This window comes from Colias croceus, chromosome 12 (genome assembly GCF_905220415.1).
Source record: "Colias croceus chromosome 12, ilColCroc2.1".
NCBI lineage: Eukaryota > Metazoa > Arthropoda > Insecta > Lepidoptera > Pieridae > Colias > Colias croceus.
In genome coordinates this window covers 9,100,930-9,124,030 of record NC_059548.1, presented here as the reverse complement: position 1 = coordinate 9,124,030, position 23,101 = coordinate 9,100,930, and the positions used below count along the sequence as shown (strand labels likewise).

At 32.1% G+C, this 23,101-nt stretch overlaps 1 protein-coding gene across 1 annotated transcript; it reads right to left on the bottom strand.

Moving 5' to 3' along the window:
- Positions 1-301: 301 nt before the first annotated feature.
- LOC123696246 lies at positions 302-17,646 on the bottom strand. Its single transcript, XM_045642317.1, has 5 exons — positions 17,643-17,646; positions 10,582-10,778; positions 4,842-4,939; positions 2,542-2,676; positions 302-305 (listed from the first exon to the last, which is right to left on the bottom strand). The coding sequence occupies exons 1-5, from the start codon at positions 17,644-17,646 to the stop codon at positions 302-304; spliced, it is 438 nt and encodes a 145-aa protein (XP_045498273.1).
- Between the last annotated feature and the right edge of the window lie 5,455 nt (positions 17,647-23,101).

Sequence of the window (23,101 nt, the reverse complement as noted above, 5' to 3'; positions counted from 1 at the left end):
GATAAAATTAGGTTCTTTAAATTGCTTGTTCTTATATTTTTTATCGTAAACATACAGAACTAGATCTGTATAGAATGCTTCCTCTTTTATAGTTGACTAGCTGCGCTCCGCTCCGCTTCTGTTGGTCAGCGGGATGAGCCTTCCTCGATAAATGGGCTATCTAATGGTACTGGAGCTACCAACGTTTTAAAAAAAGTCATTTTAGTATATTTGGGTTTTTGTTATGCTGTTTCTCTTGCTATTTCGGTTAGAGTCCAGGCTGTCTGGCTGGCGGTAGTGGTTGCGTTTATTAGTGCGCATCTTATCTGCACAGGAAGATATACTTAACTTAATTAGTCATTTTTAACGCGTTATTTTTAATCTTTTGCCTTTAGATAGATCCATCAGACATAATTTTTTATTGCAAGACGTTTTATTCGTTGTTAAATGGGTGCCATACGCAATTTTTTATTTAAAATAATTAAAATGTCATCGAAATAAGTGAAATTACATCAACATTAAATCACTCTATCTCTTAAAAAACGCATCGATATCCGTTGAGCAGTTTTAAAGATGTAGTGGTGTATCATTCATATTTTGTTTCCATAAAATATACGAAATGTTGCAGTAAAAATAATTAGCAAAATGCTGTTATCTGTTTATTTAATATTTATTCAACATTGCGGAGCGAATGTTAAAACCTTTTCACTATCAAGCAAATTAATTATTCCAGAAGATTTGCTGCATTCTAATTATTTGTGTATGTATTAAATATAAAAAAGATATTCCATAACTACTTGCAAACATACGTAAGTGTTAATGAACGCAAGATAAATATATATAAGTTTCGTACGATTAATTAAAAAATTCAATAAGATCGTTTATTTATAAAGTACGAGACTACAACTAAACTGATTTACGTTAAGTAGGACTAGTAGAATAACATGATATCAATTATAATGCAAACAATAATTATCAAGTTTTCTTGTGACGGTAAGAATTGTTCAAAATAATATTTGTAACAACTAATTAGCACTGTAAACAAATCTATAAATAAACGTCGCAGGTAACTACATAATAATCTCCTGTATGTTTACAAGAAAGCTTCAAGATTAGCTCGTAAGCGTAAATCCGCACGTACCAAGATTAATTACTAGTCCACTATAACACTTTGTTTGCGTTTGATTCAATTGAAAGTTATTGCTCGATTGAATTACACGGCTGGCGACTTGGAAAAAAACGCTATTGGAGTTACTAAAGATAGATAATTAGATGAACGTTCCGTTTTAATGATAGGGATATATAAATTAATGAAATGAATGTTTCGATTAGAAATTACGATAATTAATAATTGGCTTAAAGGTATCGTTTCCACGCCATTAAATCTTAAAAAAAAAGTGAAACATGAAATTTTGTGACAGAAATAAAAATTATATTGTCTGATTTTTACTAGGTACCTTAGATTTTGTTTTAAAGTAAGTAAGTACTTACAGATATTTTTGAAAAGAAAAGGACCCTCTTGATAATGCACTTAAGAGGCCTACACCACCGAAACTAGCGCCACCGAACATTTTATTTTTTTACTCCTTAACCAGATCAAATTTAAAAAATCTAGCTCGGTACTTTGCTAGTATATTACTTGTAGTATTTTTGGTATTACTTTTCACTATTCTAACTGTTCATTATTCTAGAGAACTTTTGATTACCGCCAAATGTGGCCACTTTTGGCGGTAATCCAAAGTTCTCCTAATTTACCGAATGCAAAATAATGAAAAGTAATACCAAAAATACTACATGTAATATACTAGCAAAGTACCGAGCTAGATTTTTTAAATTTGATCTGGTTTAGGAGTAAAAAAATAAAATGTTGGGGGGGCGCTAGTTTCGGTGCTGTAGTCGCCTTAATGAATTATGATGAATTACTTCGACTAGGCAAGGTTATTTCATGTAATAATATTGTGTTATAATCACCATAAATATAATTTAAATTTAATTTGAAACACCTCCTTTGTCAAGTAAGTGGCGTATATCAATAACTATATGGGTCTTTTTAATTACCAGCAGAGCCTTAATAAATGTCTTAACTCTTAACCTGAACAAAACATGGCAAGCCAATAGAAAATCGAATTGAAACAGGTATAAAATGGACCCCTTGTCCCATTAGGGAAATTAGTCTTTATTGTGTTTCATTAATTCAAGATCTAAACTAGGATCAGGTAATATTGAAAATATAAAGTAACAAAACTTTACAGAATATTGTATACGATAAACCCAATTTTTAATATCCTTCACATCTCTAGAGAGAATTTATCGTTTACGATAACTTACTAAATGCTCGTCCCGGGTTTACCCGGGATAAAAACAAAATAAAATATAACCTAGTCACTCAGAAATTATGGAACAATTTATAAAATCGCTTCAGTAGTTTTTGAATTAAATCGTTTCAAACAAACAATCCAATCCTTTCTCATTTAATATAAGTATAATAAGTATTGCGAATTTATAAAATCTTCTTTAATCATTCTCAAAACATATTATTTCACAATCGATATGTAAACTGACCTTAAAGCAGATAATTCTCTCAAAAAGACACTCCCGTTGATAGGTCTGGCCCGATTCTTGAACACCAGGTTTGGAAGTTCTCCCATCTGGTCCAACGCGCTGTCAGTCGCTGCAAAGCGCTGGGTTAAATTCGACCTGCGTACAAAATATTATATTAAACCTTTGTTGGCCAGTACCGTAAAATACGTAGGAAAGAACTGTGCCCAGGTCGAAGACAATTTACATTAAACTATTTTAGTAGGTAATTTATCCCCACGTAAATGAGGCATCTATAAAAACTAAAAATGTTTAATGATATGCATCAACAACATTGAACACAGGTCTCAATTCTTTAATAACAATAACAAGAGATGGAGCCGATGAAACTTGCCATCTACTCCTATAAGCCAAAATTACCGAATATTCAAATATTTGGATAAGGACCTGTACCGTGTAGAGCAAATTATACCTAGATATATATTATATACTAGCTGCTCCGCGTGGTTTCACCCCCGTGGCTCCACTCCTGTTGGTCGTAGCGTGATTATAACCTTCCTCGATAAATGAGCCACCTAACACCGAAAAAATTTTTTAAATCGGACCAGTAGTTCCCGAGATTCCCGTTCAAACAAACAAAAAACTCTTCAGCTTTATAATATTAGTATACCTATGTAGATTAGGTTTGATCTCTGATTCAGAATGTAAGATAAGCTCTCAATCTTGCAACAAGTGATAACTGCGTTAAAAACAACCGACTTCAAACTTGCACTTGCAAAATTTACAAATACCTACAGACAAAAATGCTCATAAAATAAAAACTACTGGGCCTATCCGAATAAAATTTTTATGGGACCAATTCGACACCATCCCGCATCGAACAAAAAAAGAATCACGTAAATCGGTTCAGAAACCTCGGAGTAATCGGTGTACATACATAAAAAAAAAATAAAAAAAAAAAATACCGGCCGAATTGATAACCTCCTCCTTTTTTTTGAAGTCGGTTAAAAAAGAGTCACATGTCACTCTCATCTATGAAACAAACAATGAAAATCTGTGTTATATATGATAACCAAATTTCATCTAAATCCTTTGAAACGTTTCCATTTATATTATTTGCACAGTGCTCAGTTCACGGAAGGATTTAATGGCAAATTAAAATGAAATCTTGCTGTTATAATGGTAAAGTAAATATTTTGTTTCGATCAAAGTTCGACGACTTTTATTTGTATCTAAAACACTTCTATTATTATATTTATATTACTGTGTAGTATCTATGTACCTACAGTATAGGTATGTAGTTTATGTAGTATGTAGGCATTTTTATTTTTAAAGTGAAACTTTTATTACATCGTCTCAAACTTTTTGGTCTGTGTAGCGCATGTCGCGTGACGCACGATACGTACGATCACGATCACGCACGATCGTACAAATACGATAATTTTTAGTTAAATGTCTATAGTGTGAAAAAAAGTTTCACTTTTACCGTGGTTTCATAAAACCACACAACGTTTTTCTTCTCACATTTACTTTCCTACCAGGTTGCCTGGAAGAGATTGCTGTGTAGCAATAAGGCCGCCTATTGTGCAAAATTGTTGTACCTTATTAGTTGTACTATACATTTCTCAAATTGTTTTTTACAATAAAGTGATATAAATAAATAAATAAAATATATGGATGAACTCGAAGGGTTTATCCTTTAGATAAAACGTCTGTTTTATTTAAAAGATGTGGTTATTTTATAAAACTGTTGTGACAAATTATGAACAGATCGGTAAGCAATTTAATTATAGCTTAATTCCTTAGAGAAAAAGAGCACAATTGCGTTTAATTTATTTTGTTATTCAATGTTAACTCTCTAAATGAAGCTTATACAGCTGTAAGGCAACAGGAAAATTTGCAAAATTTGCATTTATTAAGTTCATGAAATAGCTACATTACGCTTGTATTTTGTATTATGAAAAATATCGACCTGGGAGTAACTGTTGAAAGTTTACCCTAATAAGTAATATTACAAAAGGACTATTATATTGTTGTAAGTATACATAATATGAACATAATATAAACTTAACGTATATTTTAACGAACTCACGAACCAACTTAAGCAATAAGAATCTGACTAATCTCTACTTTCAGACACTTATATATTATATTTGATTATGATTTATGAACACAATCTAATAATTATAATAAGTAATTAAACTCTTTTTTACCGAAAACACTTGAGCGAGCGCGCATAATATAAAGAAATGAAGTCACTATAAAAGTTCGACATAATAATTTATTTGATACGTAATAAAGTTTAAGTAGTTTTATTTGATTACCTTAAAGTACTGCCATTGGTGAAGATGAAGAAGGCCACCTCAGACCTCTCCTGTTGCAGTCTTGTCACCAATTTACCAAGCTCTGTTGCTCTGCTAACCTATCAAAAGAAACAATACTATATTATTAACCCATTGAGCCCCAAGCGGCCCGATCGGTCCCAGACATGAGACACAATAGATTTTCTATTGTGTCTGTGGTTCCGGGGGCTGGGTTATTAAGAAAACGTAAAATGAAGCACAACATAATTTAATTTACAAAATATACTGAGTAAGAAAATTGGAAATTGTTTCTGTAAAAGTTTGTTATACTATGTTTTGATCATTACATACTGTATGTATCCCTTTATATTAATAACACGAAGATAAAACTTATTCTATACAACAAACAAACACTACAACTTGAAATTATAGTCGAACAATAATGTATAAGGTGCATTGGGGTAATTCCGGCCATGGGGTGAATACGTATAAGTTCAATGAAATGTATGTAAAAAAATATCAAAACCGCTAATATCTTCATGCCCTTTCTTCACTTTACTTACGATAAAGCAATGCTCTGAAGTGGTGTTCACAATTTTCTGAAATTATCCCTCATCCGAAACTCCCTCAATGCACAATATTTCTTAAAAGTAACAATAGATCGACGCAAAAATAACACCACAAAGGCTTTTTCAAATAAAATGTATGCAATTTGAAAACTAATGTAGGTACCTACAGTTAAAACACGAAATAGCCGAGATTGATCAAAGTTACGCAAGAAGCTGCAGTATTATGCAACACTTCAAATAGCTTAGCCTGCGAAATGTTGCATACATTCATATTACAGGTGACATTATTTTTTAGTAGCTACTCGCTACCTGGGTTCGATTCCCGGTGGAGACGAAGAAAAAAAAATTGGTTGTCTGTAAAGTCGGTTTACTGACGATAGTTGAACGTGACAAGTGATAACGTCCGATTGTGTTTCTTTGTCGCTCGTTCCGCTCGCGCGCTTCAAGCCTTACATGGAACGCCTCAGATGAGTCAAAGCGAGGTAACGCCGCATGAGTCATGTTTTTTCGTGCGTGCAGCCGGCTTTATCGAATTATAAGACGTTGTCACGTCAAAATGTCTCGGTCTGGCAGGACACAGAAGGCTGATCACCTACTTGTCCCTAAAGAAAATCGATCAGTGAAACAGATGTATTAAATGCATCTGCCCCTTACCCCACTCGGGGACATGGGACTTCACTACTTTCCAAAACATTGGTTAATTCCCAAAATAGGGTTGTTATTTGAATGAGAGATTTTCATCGTAAATCGAATTCATGAAATACCAGATACGGTTTCCTATTCGCATTTTCTGATAAAAAATATGCACAGTGATAATCTACACCACTTCGAGCGAATAAAATCTGCATACCAAATTCGTCTAAAACGGATCGAGTTATTTCGTCAATTCCACACATATTGCTTTTAGATTTGTATAGGTATGTGAGATTTTCGATACAAATACAATATACATATTATGACTTGGTAGTTCGTAGTTTCAATTATACAAGGAATATTGCGTCGGATATAATATCAACCGACAATAATTTTTAATCTATACTTATGTAAGTAATATTATAAAGCTGAAAAGTTTGTTTGTTTGAGCGCGCTAATCTCAGGAACTACTGGTCCAATTTGAAAAATTATTTCAAATTATAATTACGCTAACAGGAGCGGAGCACTGAGGGTAAAACCGTGGGGCACAGCTAGTAAGGTAATAAAAACAATAGAAACTACGTCAGTTGCAGTACGTACAATAATTTTGTGGTAAAGATGCTATGTATTCGCTTTTATTTAATTTTCACTTATAATACCACAAGAGCTTCAAAATTATCGGGTATTTTCCGATAGGTTCGTTGCAAACAAATGAAGGAGTCAAGTTTTTAGTCAAGGTTAAAAAATTCCTGAAAAACTTGACGACTTTATAATATGTTTGCAGGGAACCTTGAGGGAAATGCCAGATAATTTTGAAGCTCGTGTGGTATTCGGGAGATTATTTTTCCGTCCCAAATGTCGGCCAATATAATTTCACAATTGAATTCAACCTGTCAGTTTGACGTCAACGACCAGAGAAAATTTTCAAAAAATTATCAGTATAATACCATGTAGGTTGTACCACGTGACGTCGAATGGTGCAATTCTATTGGTCGATATTTGGGTCGGAAAAATAATCTATTGTATTTATTTTCACACTAAATGACAAATTAATTTAAATATTCTAATTTTATATAAATCTTTATAAACGTGTGCCTTTAACGCCATCATAACACATGCAATTTATTTAAAATTTAAATTAAATGTACTCGAAAGATAAATCGAAAGCCTTTCCAATCAACAGACGCTAAAAGAAAATTGTGTTGTCCGAAGTAATACATTTTTCATGAATTCCTCTCAGACACTATGACGCTCACAGGGCAAATTAACATCAGAGAAGTAAGATAATTTTAAATGGGAATACACATAGTATTTCCATACACTCCATATATTTCATAATATACTAAATGTATGGAATATTTTCACAGAATATTAGCTAAACCTCATGCTAATTTTAATTATTTTTTTATAATAGTATCTAACTAAGCTAAAACTTGTATATTTTGCATCAACGTACTTGGTAGTTCAGTAAGAAACGTAACTTTTTTGAAATTGTTTTCTAAACATGATTATTTTCTCGTTTACATAAATAGTAAAAAATTTCATCAAATGAACGCTTTGGTAAGAGACGATACATGAATAGTTCTTTGTCAGTATGAGATAGAAAAAAAAAGACGTGTGGCACTCGCCCTGCCACTGGCACTCGGGAAAGCTATTGCATACTATGCAATAGCTTTACCGTGCTTTATGCAATGTATAGCATGTCTTCAAGCCACACCTCCGTGCTCGTCGGATTGGGAGCGTGAGGTTTTTTCGTTACGGAATTTCTGGATTCGGTTCCCGCGCTCAAGGCCCGCGATAGAAGCTATGAAATAGCTTAAAAAAATAATATCACTGCCGAATAATATAACCTCTTTCCTCCTTTTTTTTTGAAGTCGGATGAAAATTAGCCGAGTACATTGTACATAATGTTACATAATATTTTATTAACATATTATATGATCAAAATGAAACAGAATCTCAGTAACTGCTACCTTCAACATAACTGATTGAGCCCATTTAGATGAGGCGACAGGTGGAACGAAATAATAAAATTTATTTTATAGCACTTAAACTGTAAATGGGTTATTTTATGTGCGTACATAATTCGGAATATGATAATATAATTCAGATGGAGATTTTATATTAATGGCTAGAAACAATAATATTTTTATGATATGTCCATTCTATAATGATTTTCATAATTCAATATTTATTTTATGAAATATTATGGGAAGGGGTAGGGCATGAATTTCACACACGACCGTCTGAATCGAAAGCTTATCAATACCAAAAAATCTTTCAAAATACAAAGAATATTTATTTCATGTATTGTAAAGTAAATTAAATAACCAAATACCATCAGGTATTTGAAATGCCAGATCTATGTAAATAAAAATGAAACCCGTTTCGCGTTGTCACGGCATCACGCGTGAACGGGTGGACCGATTTCGATAATTCTTTTTTTATTATACCTATTCCTTGAAGTACGAGGATGGTTCTTATGTAGAGAAAACGTAAATATGTACCACGGGCGAATCCGGGGCGGACCGCTAGTTTACTATACAAACATAGCTAGTGTTGCAGTAATCATCTTTCTAGTAAAACATCGTTATAAAATTTTATTTATAAATTTAGACACTGAGTCCTCTTTGTTAAAATAAGAATCAAGGACCACATGTTACTATGAGGTTATAGGACTTTACATATAAATACACGTACATAACTGAAAAATAAATAAATTGCCGTCGTTATAACATGAGAATTTGTTACCTCAATTTAAAGTTTGACACTAATTATATCAGAAAAGATGTTGCTATATTAATTTTTCTGTCTAATAGGACGAGGGCAAAGGTTCAGTCGTGTTACCTGATATCGGGCGATAAAAAAGCTCATAGCAAATCCTCTATAATATATGGGAAAGAAGATAAATATTTGGATGAAGGTTCCCTGTTGACACAAGTAAATTCGATACAGCAAAACCTGGAGTGGTTTTGCTGTATATTTTTAATATTGAATACCTACGCATTTTTTACTTGTTATGTTTTTGTCTACTTTTAACCATGATTATTTTTCATGAGTTTTGTATAACTTGAGAGTAATATTTAAAAAAATAGTAAAAAACAACATAAATTTTCGGATTTTGATGAACGTTTTCGCAGTTGTATATTCAAAAAATAATTCGTCTAACTATAGAGTTTTGAATGTGAAGCAACACTTAAGAATTACATGCGTAACAAAATGAGGGATGAGGAGATGACAAAACCAATTAAAGTTTAAATAATTAATAATTGATTGGTGGTCTCTGTGCGTTTGTTACTCTATGCCATGTCAAAGCGTACAACACAAGCTGACATCGAATAATTACATTTTTCCAGTGGAAAAATTATCTTCACACCGATGTTGTTGGTTTTTGAATGTTTCGAATTATAAACACAACCCTTTTATTTATTTTGATATTTATCGCTTTTAAAATTTGAAATATTTGTAATAACCGATTATTTTTTATAAGAATTGGATAAGAGTTGGTTGCTTTTTTAATTTTTTATATTAAATATTACATACTAAGAGTTCGTTAACTGAAGAAAATATTGTTATTAGAACGCGAACGTAGAGTGATATAGATTTTTAGAAATTGTCTTTTGTAATATAATAACATAGCTTTTAATAAAATTTCAACAATTCAAGTATTTGTTATCTCTTTGCAACAATTATTTGACCGTTAAAATCAATCCGTGTAAATATCCTTCGTTGAGCGGATTTGAGCCAAGTCTATATGAATAAGGTTTTAGTCTTCCGGTTTTTAACGGGATAAAATTTAATAAAATAAGAGAGAGGAAAGTTGGCAATGTTTGAATTGTGAAACATTTTAAAACAGAGAATAGATACTTTTTTTACTAAACAATGTACCACAGATTTTTAAGTATTTTTTTTTAAATGTAAACTATAAAACAGTTTTTTTGTACAAATTGTGCCTTCGTGTTTCAAACGTTGTTTATTCAATGTACGACCCAATTACCCTCGCTTTGTTAATAATCTTTGTTCTAAGGCTGTCATCTGGCTGTGTTGTTATCAACCACTTATCAACTAACCACATCAATTGGGCAGTTGTGTTCATTTATTTCACCGGCAAGTAAGTACGTTATTACGTTAAAACTATTCAACACGTTCCCCCTTTTGATTTCTAAGTTCTAACATACCTAAATCAGCAATACAATAAAAACTTTATTTTATAGTATTTGAATTTCTACCCTGTAGAATCTTACTGGAATAACAAACGTAGGTATTATTTTCTGTGAAAAACAATATTCGATAAAAGTGGATTACCCTATTGCATCTATAATATTATTCTGTAAAATATGTACCTATACGTACATCCCTTTTTTAAGAATTATTTTGCTCAATTACATTTTCTGCTCAACTATACATATACACGAATATGCCATGCGATTTTTATTCATTTTATCTCATGACAAAAGAGTACATAATTACATAACAACATAATTTCCCATGTTTAATTGAATTTATTTGTTTTTTTTTTAAAGTAAATTCAACATAATTTCTCTATTTTTCTAACTAACCTGCTCCTCAACATCGGCGACTTCGAGCCCGTTAGTCAGGCTGTTATTCAGCGACAGCGTGGTCTGGATGATCAGCGCGAGGATCGGGATGAAGGGTAACAGCAGCAGCCGCCACAGCTGGCAGCGCCGGCTCTGGCACCAGCGGCGGAAGCGAGGCCGGCAGCCAAGCGTGTCGGAGGTTTTGAGTACCGGAGACTCTGTAGTGAAAGGGTGATGTTATTCTTCCTACTTAAAATTCTAATTCTAATTCATTTGCCAATAAAGTTTTTCAGCATGTTTAGCAATAATTATTAATATTATCACATCGACACTGTTAAACAACCTCATTGAAATTTTGAGTATAGGAGATTCGGAAATTTTATTGAAACATTTTTTGTATTTTCAAATAGGCCGACCGTTTTTTATTATTTGTGTGTGCCGTCTCTTATAAATTTTGTCCGGTTTTTGCTACTTGTAACTTGTAAGTGATTAAGTTTTTCATAAAAAGTTATAAAACCTGTTTAATTACATACTATATTTTAGGGTCTAACTATTCAAAATCTCAAGACCTAAATAAATGTACTAGGTACCTTTGGTTTGAACATAAATATATACAATATCAGGCTCAGTTTCGAAGCTCAGTACCTACCGAAGCTCAATACACACTACTTTCGTGTAAACAAATTTTATTTACATGACAGGATGTGCTTCCGGTCTGCCAATACGATTGACGATGTTGAGCGATATCTATATCCGTTAGGCTACAATCGTAGACCATTTTCTCTTAACTGTACAACTATTAAAGAGTTAAATAAATAAATAAAATGTATTTTGATATGAGCGCACAAGCTTGATTAATTGAATAAAAAAATCTGTCCTGTAAAAAAATGTGTCTATTCTTTTTGGCAATAATATTGCTGTGTTGAATAAATCCTTTAAGCATTTGAAATAGCGTGGGTGTACTTGATGTGTTACTGTAACAATGGAGGTAATAAAGTTCACACCGAGCATCTAAATGTGAACCTGCACAATGTATTTTCTAAGTTAAATAAATGAAAACATTTTTATGCAAAATAAACAGAATTTAAATGAGGTTTTGTTTAAACAGACTAAGATACAAAGTGGGAGGCGGGTATATCCATAGAGACTGTATAATATTCATATAATTTGACTTAGGTTATGAAAAAATCAATATAGTTTGATGATAAAATAGAGACAGGAATTAGATTGTCTCGTGTCATAACTTTTTGACTGACCGGTTGGCTTAGTTGGTAGTGGTCCTGCCTTCCAAGCCAGAGGTCGTAGGTTCGATTCCCACCCGGTGCAAATATTTGTGTGATGAACATAGATGTTTGCTCTCATGATCTCATAACATTTATGTTCATCAGCCATCTAGTTTCCATAACACAAGCGAATGCTTAGTATGGGATCAGATCGTGCTGTGTGTGAAAATTGTCCTGAAATATATATTTATTTATTATTTATAATGCTTTTGATTATATTTATTCTTTCATAAACTGTTTATAGTTTAATGATTTCTAATTCTAAAGTTTTTGAATAATTTAAATTCGTTTAAACCACATATAATTGTATCTTAATTTAATGATACTAATACCAGAAGTATTTTCTTTTAAGTTTGTAAACAATGTAAAAACAAGCTCACATGTAAACTGTCCGCTAAATTAAGTATTCCTAGTGGAGTGATGTTCGGAATAAATGGATTTCCGTTATCGACAATGGACTAGATAGACTGCATTTGAGAAACGAATTCGCTGGCTTTGCTGTTAAATATTTTGCTTTCGAGTGCATTGAAAATGTTTTCCGAGCCAGTGATTATACTAATGTAACACCCACGGAATATAGGGGTCAACTGCACCCGTTGAAAGGGGGTAGAATGATTCTAAAGCTAGACATATGTATTTACGGTTTTTTGGTTTTAGTATATCAACTTACTAGTCTAATAATATATTATTATCTGTGATATAACTAGGTGACTCTTTCCTTTTTTATATTTTATTACATTGTTTAATCTTACATCAAATAAAGAATACAAGATTATTAATTTAACAAAAAATTTAGCGAGATTTTGGTAACCATACATAACCTATCATCATCATCAGCCCATATACGTTCCCACTGCTGGGACACAGGCCTCCTATGAGGGTACAGGCCATAATCCACCACGCTGGCCAAGTGCGGGTTGGCGGATGAATTTAATATAAAGAAAAAGTGATTTTTTGAAGTCGGCACAAATTGTTAACAATTTACCTCAGTTATTATGTAAATATATATACTTTGCCTCTATCTGCAGTCATAATATATTATGATTTTAAATTGGCACTCGGCGCGGTTACATGCATATTTCATTTAATCTTAAAGTAATACTGGGTTTTAGAAATGTATAAAATATTAAGAAGAAATAGAATATTTTTTACACCAATAATAAACAGGCTATATCACTCGGGAATAATGTTCCTTAACCTTGCCTTATTGGCAAAATAATTAATAGTACGGTTCAGTAGTTTCATAGATTACTTCGAACAAACAAATTCACTTACTTATACTTACAAAGTTTACCTCTTTATCGTATTAGTACAGAGGAAGATAATTCTGTTAATACGCAATACCACGGAATAAATAGAAAGAGATATTAATAAAGTAGTAGCATAAGAACCAACATAAGAACTGTATGAAACTATTAGACGTAAAAAAACCTTGATGATGAGTATTTTAATGTATTTATAGCGTTCATTTCAGTTTTTAGCCGACTTCAAAAAAAGGAGGAGGTTATCAATTCGGCTGGTATATTTTTTTTGTAAACTATAACTAGAAGTTTGCAAAAACAAACCACAAATTGCATTCCTAGATTTTTTTTCGGATATACAGAAGTATTAAAATTGGGCAATGGAATCTAAAACAGGAGGGATTTTAATTTTTTTATAAACGAATTGTAATTTTTAGAGTATTTTTAGACCATTTATTTTATGCTGAATTTTTTTTCATTAGTATTAAATTCGATTTATATCAAAGAAAACAATAAATAAACATTTAATTTTGAAAATTATTAACGCATTTCAATAGCTTTTAGTAATATTTATTCAGGTATAAGCTAGCCACTATTTCGAAGAAAAAGCTCTCAACATGGCGACGGAAGGACATCATATTTTTATATTTACCGTTCGAGAAACTTTGATCAACGCGAAAGAAAAATACCGCCTCGAGTTTTCATTAGCGCCGTCAAAGGAGCAAAATATGATTTCTTGTGTGTCTACGTTTTTTCCTGACATTTACTTTATTAAACTTCAGTAAGGTTTAGAAATTCATCTAATCCTTGATCTAATCTAAAGGAATTTTGCTGTATTTTTGTCTGCGTTTGTTAAAAGGTCCTATTTTCGTCTAGAAATGACATTTCGGAATTTGGGAGAGATCAAAAAGATCATAACTTTTTTGTACAAAAATAGTTCTATTATAATATTAGGGTATTTATTTAATTCGTAAATTATAAAGTTCAACTTTTTTTATAAAAATTCTTGATCACTTAAAATCGATATTTTTTGGTGACTTAAAACAATATAACTGAAAAAAAGCAAAATAATTGTGTAGACTGTAAACAATACACGCATAGGGTAGTAACAATAAATATACATATGAGATAATATAACTGTCCAATAACGCAGAGTGACATGTAATTTATGCAAAAGGAATACGTGCGTAAAAATAGTATTTTTAGCCGTCAACGCAAATAGGGGGGTGTTTTAGTTTGACGTCGCTGTCTGCCTGTCTGCAGTGGCCCTGTAGGTGTGTGCCTGTCTGTGGCATCGTAGCTCTCAAAAGGATGGACCGATTTCAATGCGGATTTTTGCATTTGTAAGTCAATTTAGATTTTCAACTATGGTCAAATTTCATTGAATTCATTTGAATGAATAAAACGGGACATTATACAGTGTACAAGTGTCATTTAATTTAAAATTTGTTATTTTGATACACCTAGAGTTTTGCTCTACACTTGACGAATCTAACCAACTTAGGTACACTATAAAATGAAAAGGACCTATATAATCTATCTATAATAATAAAAAGACGTGCACGTGAAGTGGCACTCGGGGACTGCCGCGGTAAAGCTATTGCATGCTATGCCTTCAAGCCACACCTCCGTGCCTGTCGGAGTGGGTAGCGTAAGGTTTTTTTGTTACGGAATTTCTCGATTCGGTCCCCGCGCTCAAGGCCCGCGATAGAAGCTATGCAATACCTTAAAAACATAACCCCTCTTCTGATGAAGTCAGTTAATTATTTATTAAAACGGAGCAACTCATTATCTGAATATAATCATGCTCTGCCAATGACAAAATTCAATCGGAAAACTTATAACACAAAGATATTCATTTCCTACAAACGGATGAATCTTTAATTAAAAATCTCATTAGTATTATCGTTAATTAAAACAGTCAATCAATTTTCTTGTTAGATTTTCATTTTCAAAAATTGCACTTTGGAGTAAAGAAAATCGATATCCGATTTTCCGAGTTTCATATTATATTTATATTATATCGTATGATATTTATACGTACGTATCGAACGTAATAATTATTATAGTTTGATAAAAAAAATGTTGTGTGGTTTTATGAAACCACGGTAAAAGTGAAACTTTTTTTCACACTATAGACATTTAACTAAAAATTATCGTATTTGTACGATAATTGTCGTACGGTACCGACCGTCACGCGACATGCGCTACACAGACCAAAAATTTTGAGACGATTTAATAAAAGTTTCACTTTAAAAAGTATTCTTGTTTTTTTACATTTTCGTTTATTAGGTACGAAACAAAACACTTGTTGCCAATAATTGTATGCTGTATATAATATATTACTAGTTTTCCGCCCGCGTTTTCAAAAAAAAGCCCGCATAGTTCCCGTTCCAGTGGGATTTCCGGGATAAAACCTATCCTGTGTGTTAATCCAAGTTACCCTCTATATGTGTGCTAAATTTCATTGTAATCGGTTCAGTAGTATTTGCGTGAAAGAGTAACAAACACACACACACACATCCTCACAAACTTTCGCATTTATAATATTAGTAGGATTAGATATGTGACGCATAAGTTTTTCTTCATAATTTCGAGTTTTTGCACTAAAGATACTATTTATTTCAATGGGTTTTCTTTTTTCATGTATCAGTTGTAGTTCAGGATACATCGCCCATTTTTGCAAGTGACTACTATCAAGCTGATTTTCCGTTTGTAGCTTTATTTTGATGAGACACCGAATAATTTCGTGTACGAAACTCTCGATTGTGGTAGCTAACAGAGATAACAAGGATAAAATTTTTTGATTTGATGGTTCTCAAATATTTATTACGCAATTTGTAGGACAATATGTCTGTTGAATTATATAAACATTAATTAAGTGAAAACAAAAAAAATCTGCTTGTTAGTAATCATTTATGGTGACCTCGTTATCGATACACTTTGGAAAGGGGGACTCTTTGAACCAACCATAGATTTTGTAGGACAAATATTTTTTCGAATAATTTAGGTAATTATCTTGAGATTGAACAAAAAAAAAATTCAGTTAGTAATAAATATTTGAGAACCATCAAATCAAAAATTTTTATCCTTATTATCTCTGTTAGCTACCACAATCGAGACTTTCATACACGAAATTATTGGGCGTCTCATCAAAATAAAGCTACAAACGGAAAATCAGCTTGATAGTAGTCACTTTCAAAAATGGGCGATGTATCCTGAACTATTGAAGAACCCTAATAACAAGCGCACTAAGAAGCTCGGAAATGGATTATAAAATATAATATGAACATTGAACATAAACAGCAAGCGTGGCTGTAAACTTTTAAGTATCAAGGCGTATCCCTGGTTTTTCCGTTTTAATACTGCTTTTTAATATAGATTATGTGATTAGACATTGTAGATTAATATTTTTGTCAATTATTGTTGATTAATTTTCTTTAATTATTTAATTATATTTAATTTTCTGACCGGTTGGCTTGGTTGGTAGTGCGCCTGCCTTCCAAGCCAGAGGTCGTGGGTTCGATTCCCACTCTGGGCAAATATTTGTGTGATGAACACAGATGTTATCTCTATGTCTGGGTGTTAATTTTTTTTTAATTATATATGTATGTTTATCAGCCATCTGGTTTCCATAACACAAGCGAAAGCTTAGTATGGGATCAGATCGCGCCGTGTGTGAAATTTGTCCTGAAATATTTATTTATTAATTTATCATCAACCAGACAATGAATTTAATACTTACTTATCAGGACATAATGTATTTTAAAACTCCGTACATAAATATATATATATTATAACCGCTCACTGTATTATACATTTTTATATTTCTGTTTATTGTGTTTATTTTCAAGAAATTAATACACAAACAAGCAGGAAAATAACCCTTTAACGATTATGTACTCAATAACAATCAATCACTTGAATATAAAGCCTTTATCAAAAAAAATTGTTTACGGTTTTCGAACGATGTTTAAAAGCTTAATACTGTTGAAATATTGTTGATGTAGATGTTTACAGTAAGTGATTTAAAATAAAATGTTATTATAGGGAAGTATAACTTTAACTTTTGAGGTACGTTATAGAAGATACACAACCACAGGTCAACCACAGGACAGTTCTTTGGCATATTATTATAATATATGATGTTATATATGTATTTTGTAAAATTAAATTGTAAAACTGACATGATTTAAAAGAGCAACTATGGAGTTTCTTGCCGGTTCTGCTCCGTAGATACTGCTTTCCGAATCGGTGGTAAATGTTAAAAATATGTAATGACGTTTCAAAAGTGCTTCTAGAAGAAGTCTAATTGAATAAATAAATGTTTGAGTTTGAATTTGATAGTCGAAACATTCCAATGAAAGTTAAATCAACAATGTGTAAAATACATAAACTAAATAAAAAATGTAATAATTAATATTAATCATATAGATTATTCACTATTTGTTCGAGTTAGTTTTTCTTAAAAACACATTCCCCATAATTTTCTCATCAAGATTTATTACATAAAAACACAGATTCCATTAAACTTTCTAAGACGTATAAAGTAACTCACCCATAATATTACACAAGCACTCGATATAAAAAAAAAAACTTTTTCTATTTTCTGCACGAAACGCGTACACCCCTGTCGAGGGTTGAAACGATACTAACAAATAAGGGTGGCTACTGGCTTCAGTTTTATTCACAGGTGGAACTTCGAATTTAATTTAAGTTTCATTAATTTGTTGTCAAGTTTTTATTAACATGAATGCCGGAGTTTCAGAGAGGCCTTATAAGTCAAAGTTTTTATTATAATTAACTACTTATTGTGTGCCCGGAAACTCATTTCCGTTATATAACCAAATTAATAAACGTTATTTCAATTAAATGCTATTAAATTAAAACTTTACTTTTCATTTTTAAATAGTGTGGGATGTGGATACAATATTTTTGTTTAATTAAACCAAAGTCTACTTTCACTATACTCCAAAAATTGGAAGTAATTATTTGGCAATGTTTAATCATTGCTTAGTTCTTTTCATATTAATTTATCTCTATTTTAAAGTATATTTCCTTAAGACGATCTGTCTTAGGTATCCTGCCAGAAGTTTTATAAGTTTTCTTTAGAATCCAATTCAGTATCTGTGGTCATAATATTCGAGTGGCAATTGCTATACTGAGTCATATTACCTACTAGCTGTGCCCCGTGGTTTCACCCGCATTGCTCCGCTCCTATTGATCTGAGGTTGATGATATTATATAGCCTATAACCTTCCTCGATAAATGGGCTATCTAGCACCGAAAGAATTTTTCAAATCGGACCAGTAGTTCCTGAGATTAGCGCGTTCAAACAAACAAACTCTTCAGCTTTATAATATTAGTGTAGATATTAAAACTGTATACATTAGTAAGTAATTAAACTGCAGTTTAAACTTTCCAATATAATAGTAAAAGATTTTATCGAAATATAACGTTAATTTTAATGCAATCTCTTTTGAATTTGCTAATAAGTTCGTAATGGTAGTTATCTTTATAATAATAGAGACAGCTTATAACATACTATTAAGTTTGTTAATAACAGGGTGTCGTGTTTCAAATAGATCAATGAACGTATCGTAGGGATGTTTATTCTAAAGGTCTTGCAAGATAAGGAAACTACACGTTTCAAATTTCCTAGAAATGGATTGGTTTGATTGCTGAAAATTCATCTTATATATTTCTAAATGTTATATTTTATAATAATTTATTTCATGACAAATGAAAAAAAAGGTTTTCATAATTAGAACAATTATATTATGTTTTTACTTCTTTTATGTATTTCCATTCATAAAAACGAGAGAGATTTAGAGATTGAAATGAAATGAAATGAAATACGTTTATTATGGGATACATAAAAGATACAAATAAAATAAAAGATGAAGATAAAGATTGGCGTACGATGAACCTTTTTGAGTAATAGAAAACTATTTAATTTCATTCAATTTCATTTTTAACCGACTTCAAAAAAAAGGAGGAGGTTATCAATTCGGCCGGTATATATATATTTTTTTTATGTATGTACACCGATTACTCCGAGGTTTCTGAACCGATTTACGTGATTCTTTTTTTGTTCGATGCGGGATGGTGTCGAATTGGTCCCATAAAAATTTTATTCGGATAGGCCCAGTAGTTTTTATTTTATGAGCATTTTTGTCTGTAGGTATTTGTAAATTTTGCAAGTGCAAGTTTGAAGTCGGTTGTTTTTAACGCAGTTATCACTTGTATTAGGAAGTCTCATATAATTATGAACTTCAGACATCATGGGTTCGAAGCCTTTTGAGAACTAAACAGACATGTTACATACTAACCATTCATATTTTTCACACTTATTATCTCAATCTATATATATAAAAGAAAGTCTGTATGTTCCAACACTTATAACTCGAGATCTGCTGAACCAATTTTCATGGTTTTGGATTTGTTGGATTTGTCACCGCCCAGAATAGAAGAATAAATCATAAAAACAACAAAAACTAGACGAATAAATATTTTCCGAAAATTTTGATTTTCGTACATGTCAATCATTAGTTGTCAATCCTGTCAAATACGGAAAATAATGTTTGACATTCATGCGTTCAAAAATGTATTATGTGTAAAATAATTAAAAAGTAAAAAGGGTGAATTAATATTGTTTGTATTTATTTTAAAATCAATTATTAAACTTAAAAAAGTGCAATAAAAGCAGATACATAAAAATTCCTCAAATGTTTGTGTTTACGCGTGTTTTCAGAAATTTATAAGGTATTTTTGGTGGGGAAACTAACCAAGAAGGTTGGTTCGATTAATTATTGAAAAAAATCTATAAAAATGTAAAAATTCTGACAATTATATTTTGATGCGATTTCGTCGACTGCGTCAACAATATAAACAAGCTAAATTGCGTTTTGAAGATTGCAACCATTTATGCGATGCAATTAGCACAGAAGAAGATGCAGAAAATGTTGGTCTATTGATTATTTTACCGGCGACATACACAGGCAGCCCAAGTGAATATGCGCAAGATGCAATGACATCATAATATGTTCGTCATTATGGTCGGCCAGATTTATTCATTACATTTATATGTAATCCGAAATGGATGGAAATTGTTCAACTGCTGCTTCCCGGACAAATATCAAGTGATCGGCACGACATCACCACACGTGTTTTCGAGCAAAAAATCCGATCACTGATGAGTTAAATTAATGAAACACATCTTTGGGATTATTCAATGCTGGATGTATTCAATCGAATGACAACAATCTGGCTTGCAGCATGCACATAATTTGATTAGTCGAAAGGATTCGGGCAGATAAAATATATGAGTGTGCGGGGATTGATAATCCTGAAACCGATCCAGACCGACATGACGTTGTTATCATGGACCGTGTGAAACAATCAACCACCAAACACTATGCATGGTTGACAGCGAGTGTACCAAAAGGTATCCACGAAAATTGATGGCAGAGACCATCACAGCCAACGATGGTTACCCACTGTATCAGGGTCGATCGCCCAATGATAATGGTAGAATAATTATGACAACTAAAGTGAAACGAAACGATGGTGTGGTCGACAACAGTTAAAGAATGAAAAGAGTTAATCCATGCTGCACAACTTATTAAAATTAAATCATTTTTCTCTGAGACGTGTTTGAAGTAATAAAATAAAATACTATTACCTATCAACCCATATAAATATTTATTTTGTATCATTGTATTACGTTCATCAAAGCCTTAATTAGTTCAGCTAAAAGGTAACACAACATTCATTGACAGGGCGATACAAAGTTCGCCGGGACAGCTAGTACTATTATAAAGGCGAAAGTTTGTAAGTATGGATGTATGGATGTTTGTTACTCTTTCACGTAAAAACTACTGATCTGATTACAATGAAATTTAGCACACATATAGAGGGTAACTTGGATTAACACATAGGATAGGTTTTATCCCGGAAATCCCACGGGAACGGGAACTATGCGGGTTTTCCTTTGCAAACGCGGGCGAAGCCGCGGGCGAAAATCTAGTACAGTATATAATATATTGTATAGAAGTTGGAACTTTTAATTCATACTACTATCACTACTATATAAATATTTTTGTTTTGTTATCCTTAAGAAGGAAAGAGTTCAGTGACCCCTCCATTGGGCGGCGAGACAACGCAGTGGGGTTGTAGGCTTGTAGAATAGGCGCCAACAACTTATAGTGATATAAGCAACGAATCGTGCAATTTGTGTTATTGAGAATAACTAAAAGTTGCGTATAATCGTGAACTGTAAATAAATATTAGTATAGCTGGAAAATGTGACTTGTCGTCCTTTGGAATTGGTAAGTGTAGATTCAATTGAACAATGTAATGTCTCTTTAATTATTTCGCAAAGAAAGGAGAAGATTTAATTCAGTTTGAACATCGACTGAAACGTCAAGTTGCTCCTTTGTTTGCTGTGGCATAAAAAAATCAAAAACATCAACTTAATTTATGCCATTTAGGAGATGTTACTACCAACACAACTATGTAAGCGTTTTCCCTAGAGTCCTGTATCCTTGTATTTACCCATTAAAGGTATTAATTACATCAGTATTTTTACAAACTGTCCCTCAGTACACTAATCGCGAACTCCCTAAAGAGCGATACGGACGTTAGCAATGGACTCTGATCGTAACATCAATCCCTTTTATTAAGATTGCGTATATAGTAGTTTTGACCCCACTGACCTAGTTTGGTGATTTAGCTTTTAATGCCTGTTATATGAACGGCTGATTTATTTTTACACACAAGTCACAACTATGTTTTTACATGCATAACACAATGCATAATGTATAAAAGCTACCTATACTATAAGTATAATGCATGATTGCAAAATCATGTTTTAGTTGATGGTAAGTGTGGCCCAAAAATATACCTAACTATATTAAAACAACCATGTTTTTGGACAAAATTTTACGTTCGGAAATAATAATTTCGCAAAAATACCGTAAATTAATAATTTTCATTCCAATTGGAGTTAATATTCAAATGTATGTTTAGTATTATATATTTTACTAGCTTACCGCCCGCTACTTCGCCCGCTTTGTCTAAAACCCAATAAATTATATACTAAAACCTTCCTCTTGAATCACTCTATCTATTAAAAAAACGCATCAAAATCTGTTGCGTAGTTTTAAAGTTTTAAGCATACAAAGGGACACAGGGACAGAGAAAGCGACTTTGTTTTATACTATGTATTGATTGCCATAAGCGACCAAAACTTGCTTTAAAAAAGGTATCCACTATATAAAAATATAGTATTTCATCTTCCAAATATAAAGAGTTTCTCCTGTATATTTTAGATGAGGTAAAAATACGTGATATATCTTCTATTGTTATTCAAACAGGCCACTTCATCTTTTGTTATTTATGCTGTAATCTAAAATATGTTTAAGAGAACACACGAAAGCCGCCTTTCTACTTCATTGAACACCGAACTGTTACAAAAAGGCGAATATCAACAATGTCGTCGACGTCCCTAAACTTAAATCAGAATGATAAAAAACATCAAAAAAACGTTTGAGGTCATATACATAAAAATTAGTGACTAATTATTGAAGACGGTTAATAATAATTAGAATGACAACCTGAATTTGGCTTGGAATATTTTTCATAAATAGATCCAAACTTGTAACCCAGAGACACCTCATTTATTATTCCTTCCTTCTACAACTCTAACGCAAACTCAAACTTAGAACTGTTATATAAACTTACGTACCTATGCATTTATTAATAGTCTATTCGTATATTTACCTGACTACATTTTATAGAACCAAACTAAGTATGAAACGGTGAAGGAAAATATCGTGAGTGGAAGAATCAAAAGTTCGACGACATATGACATCCATGCACTTGGCCAGCGTGGTGGATTATGGCCTATCATGGCCCTCATAGAAGGCCTGTGTCCCAGTAGTGAGAACATAATGGGCTGATAATATTTTGTGAAATTAAATTGTAATACTGATTTAAAAGAGCAACTATGGAATT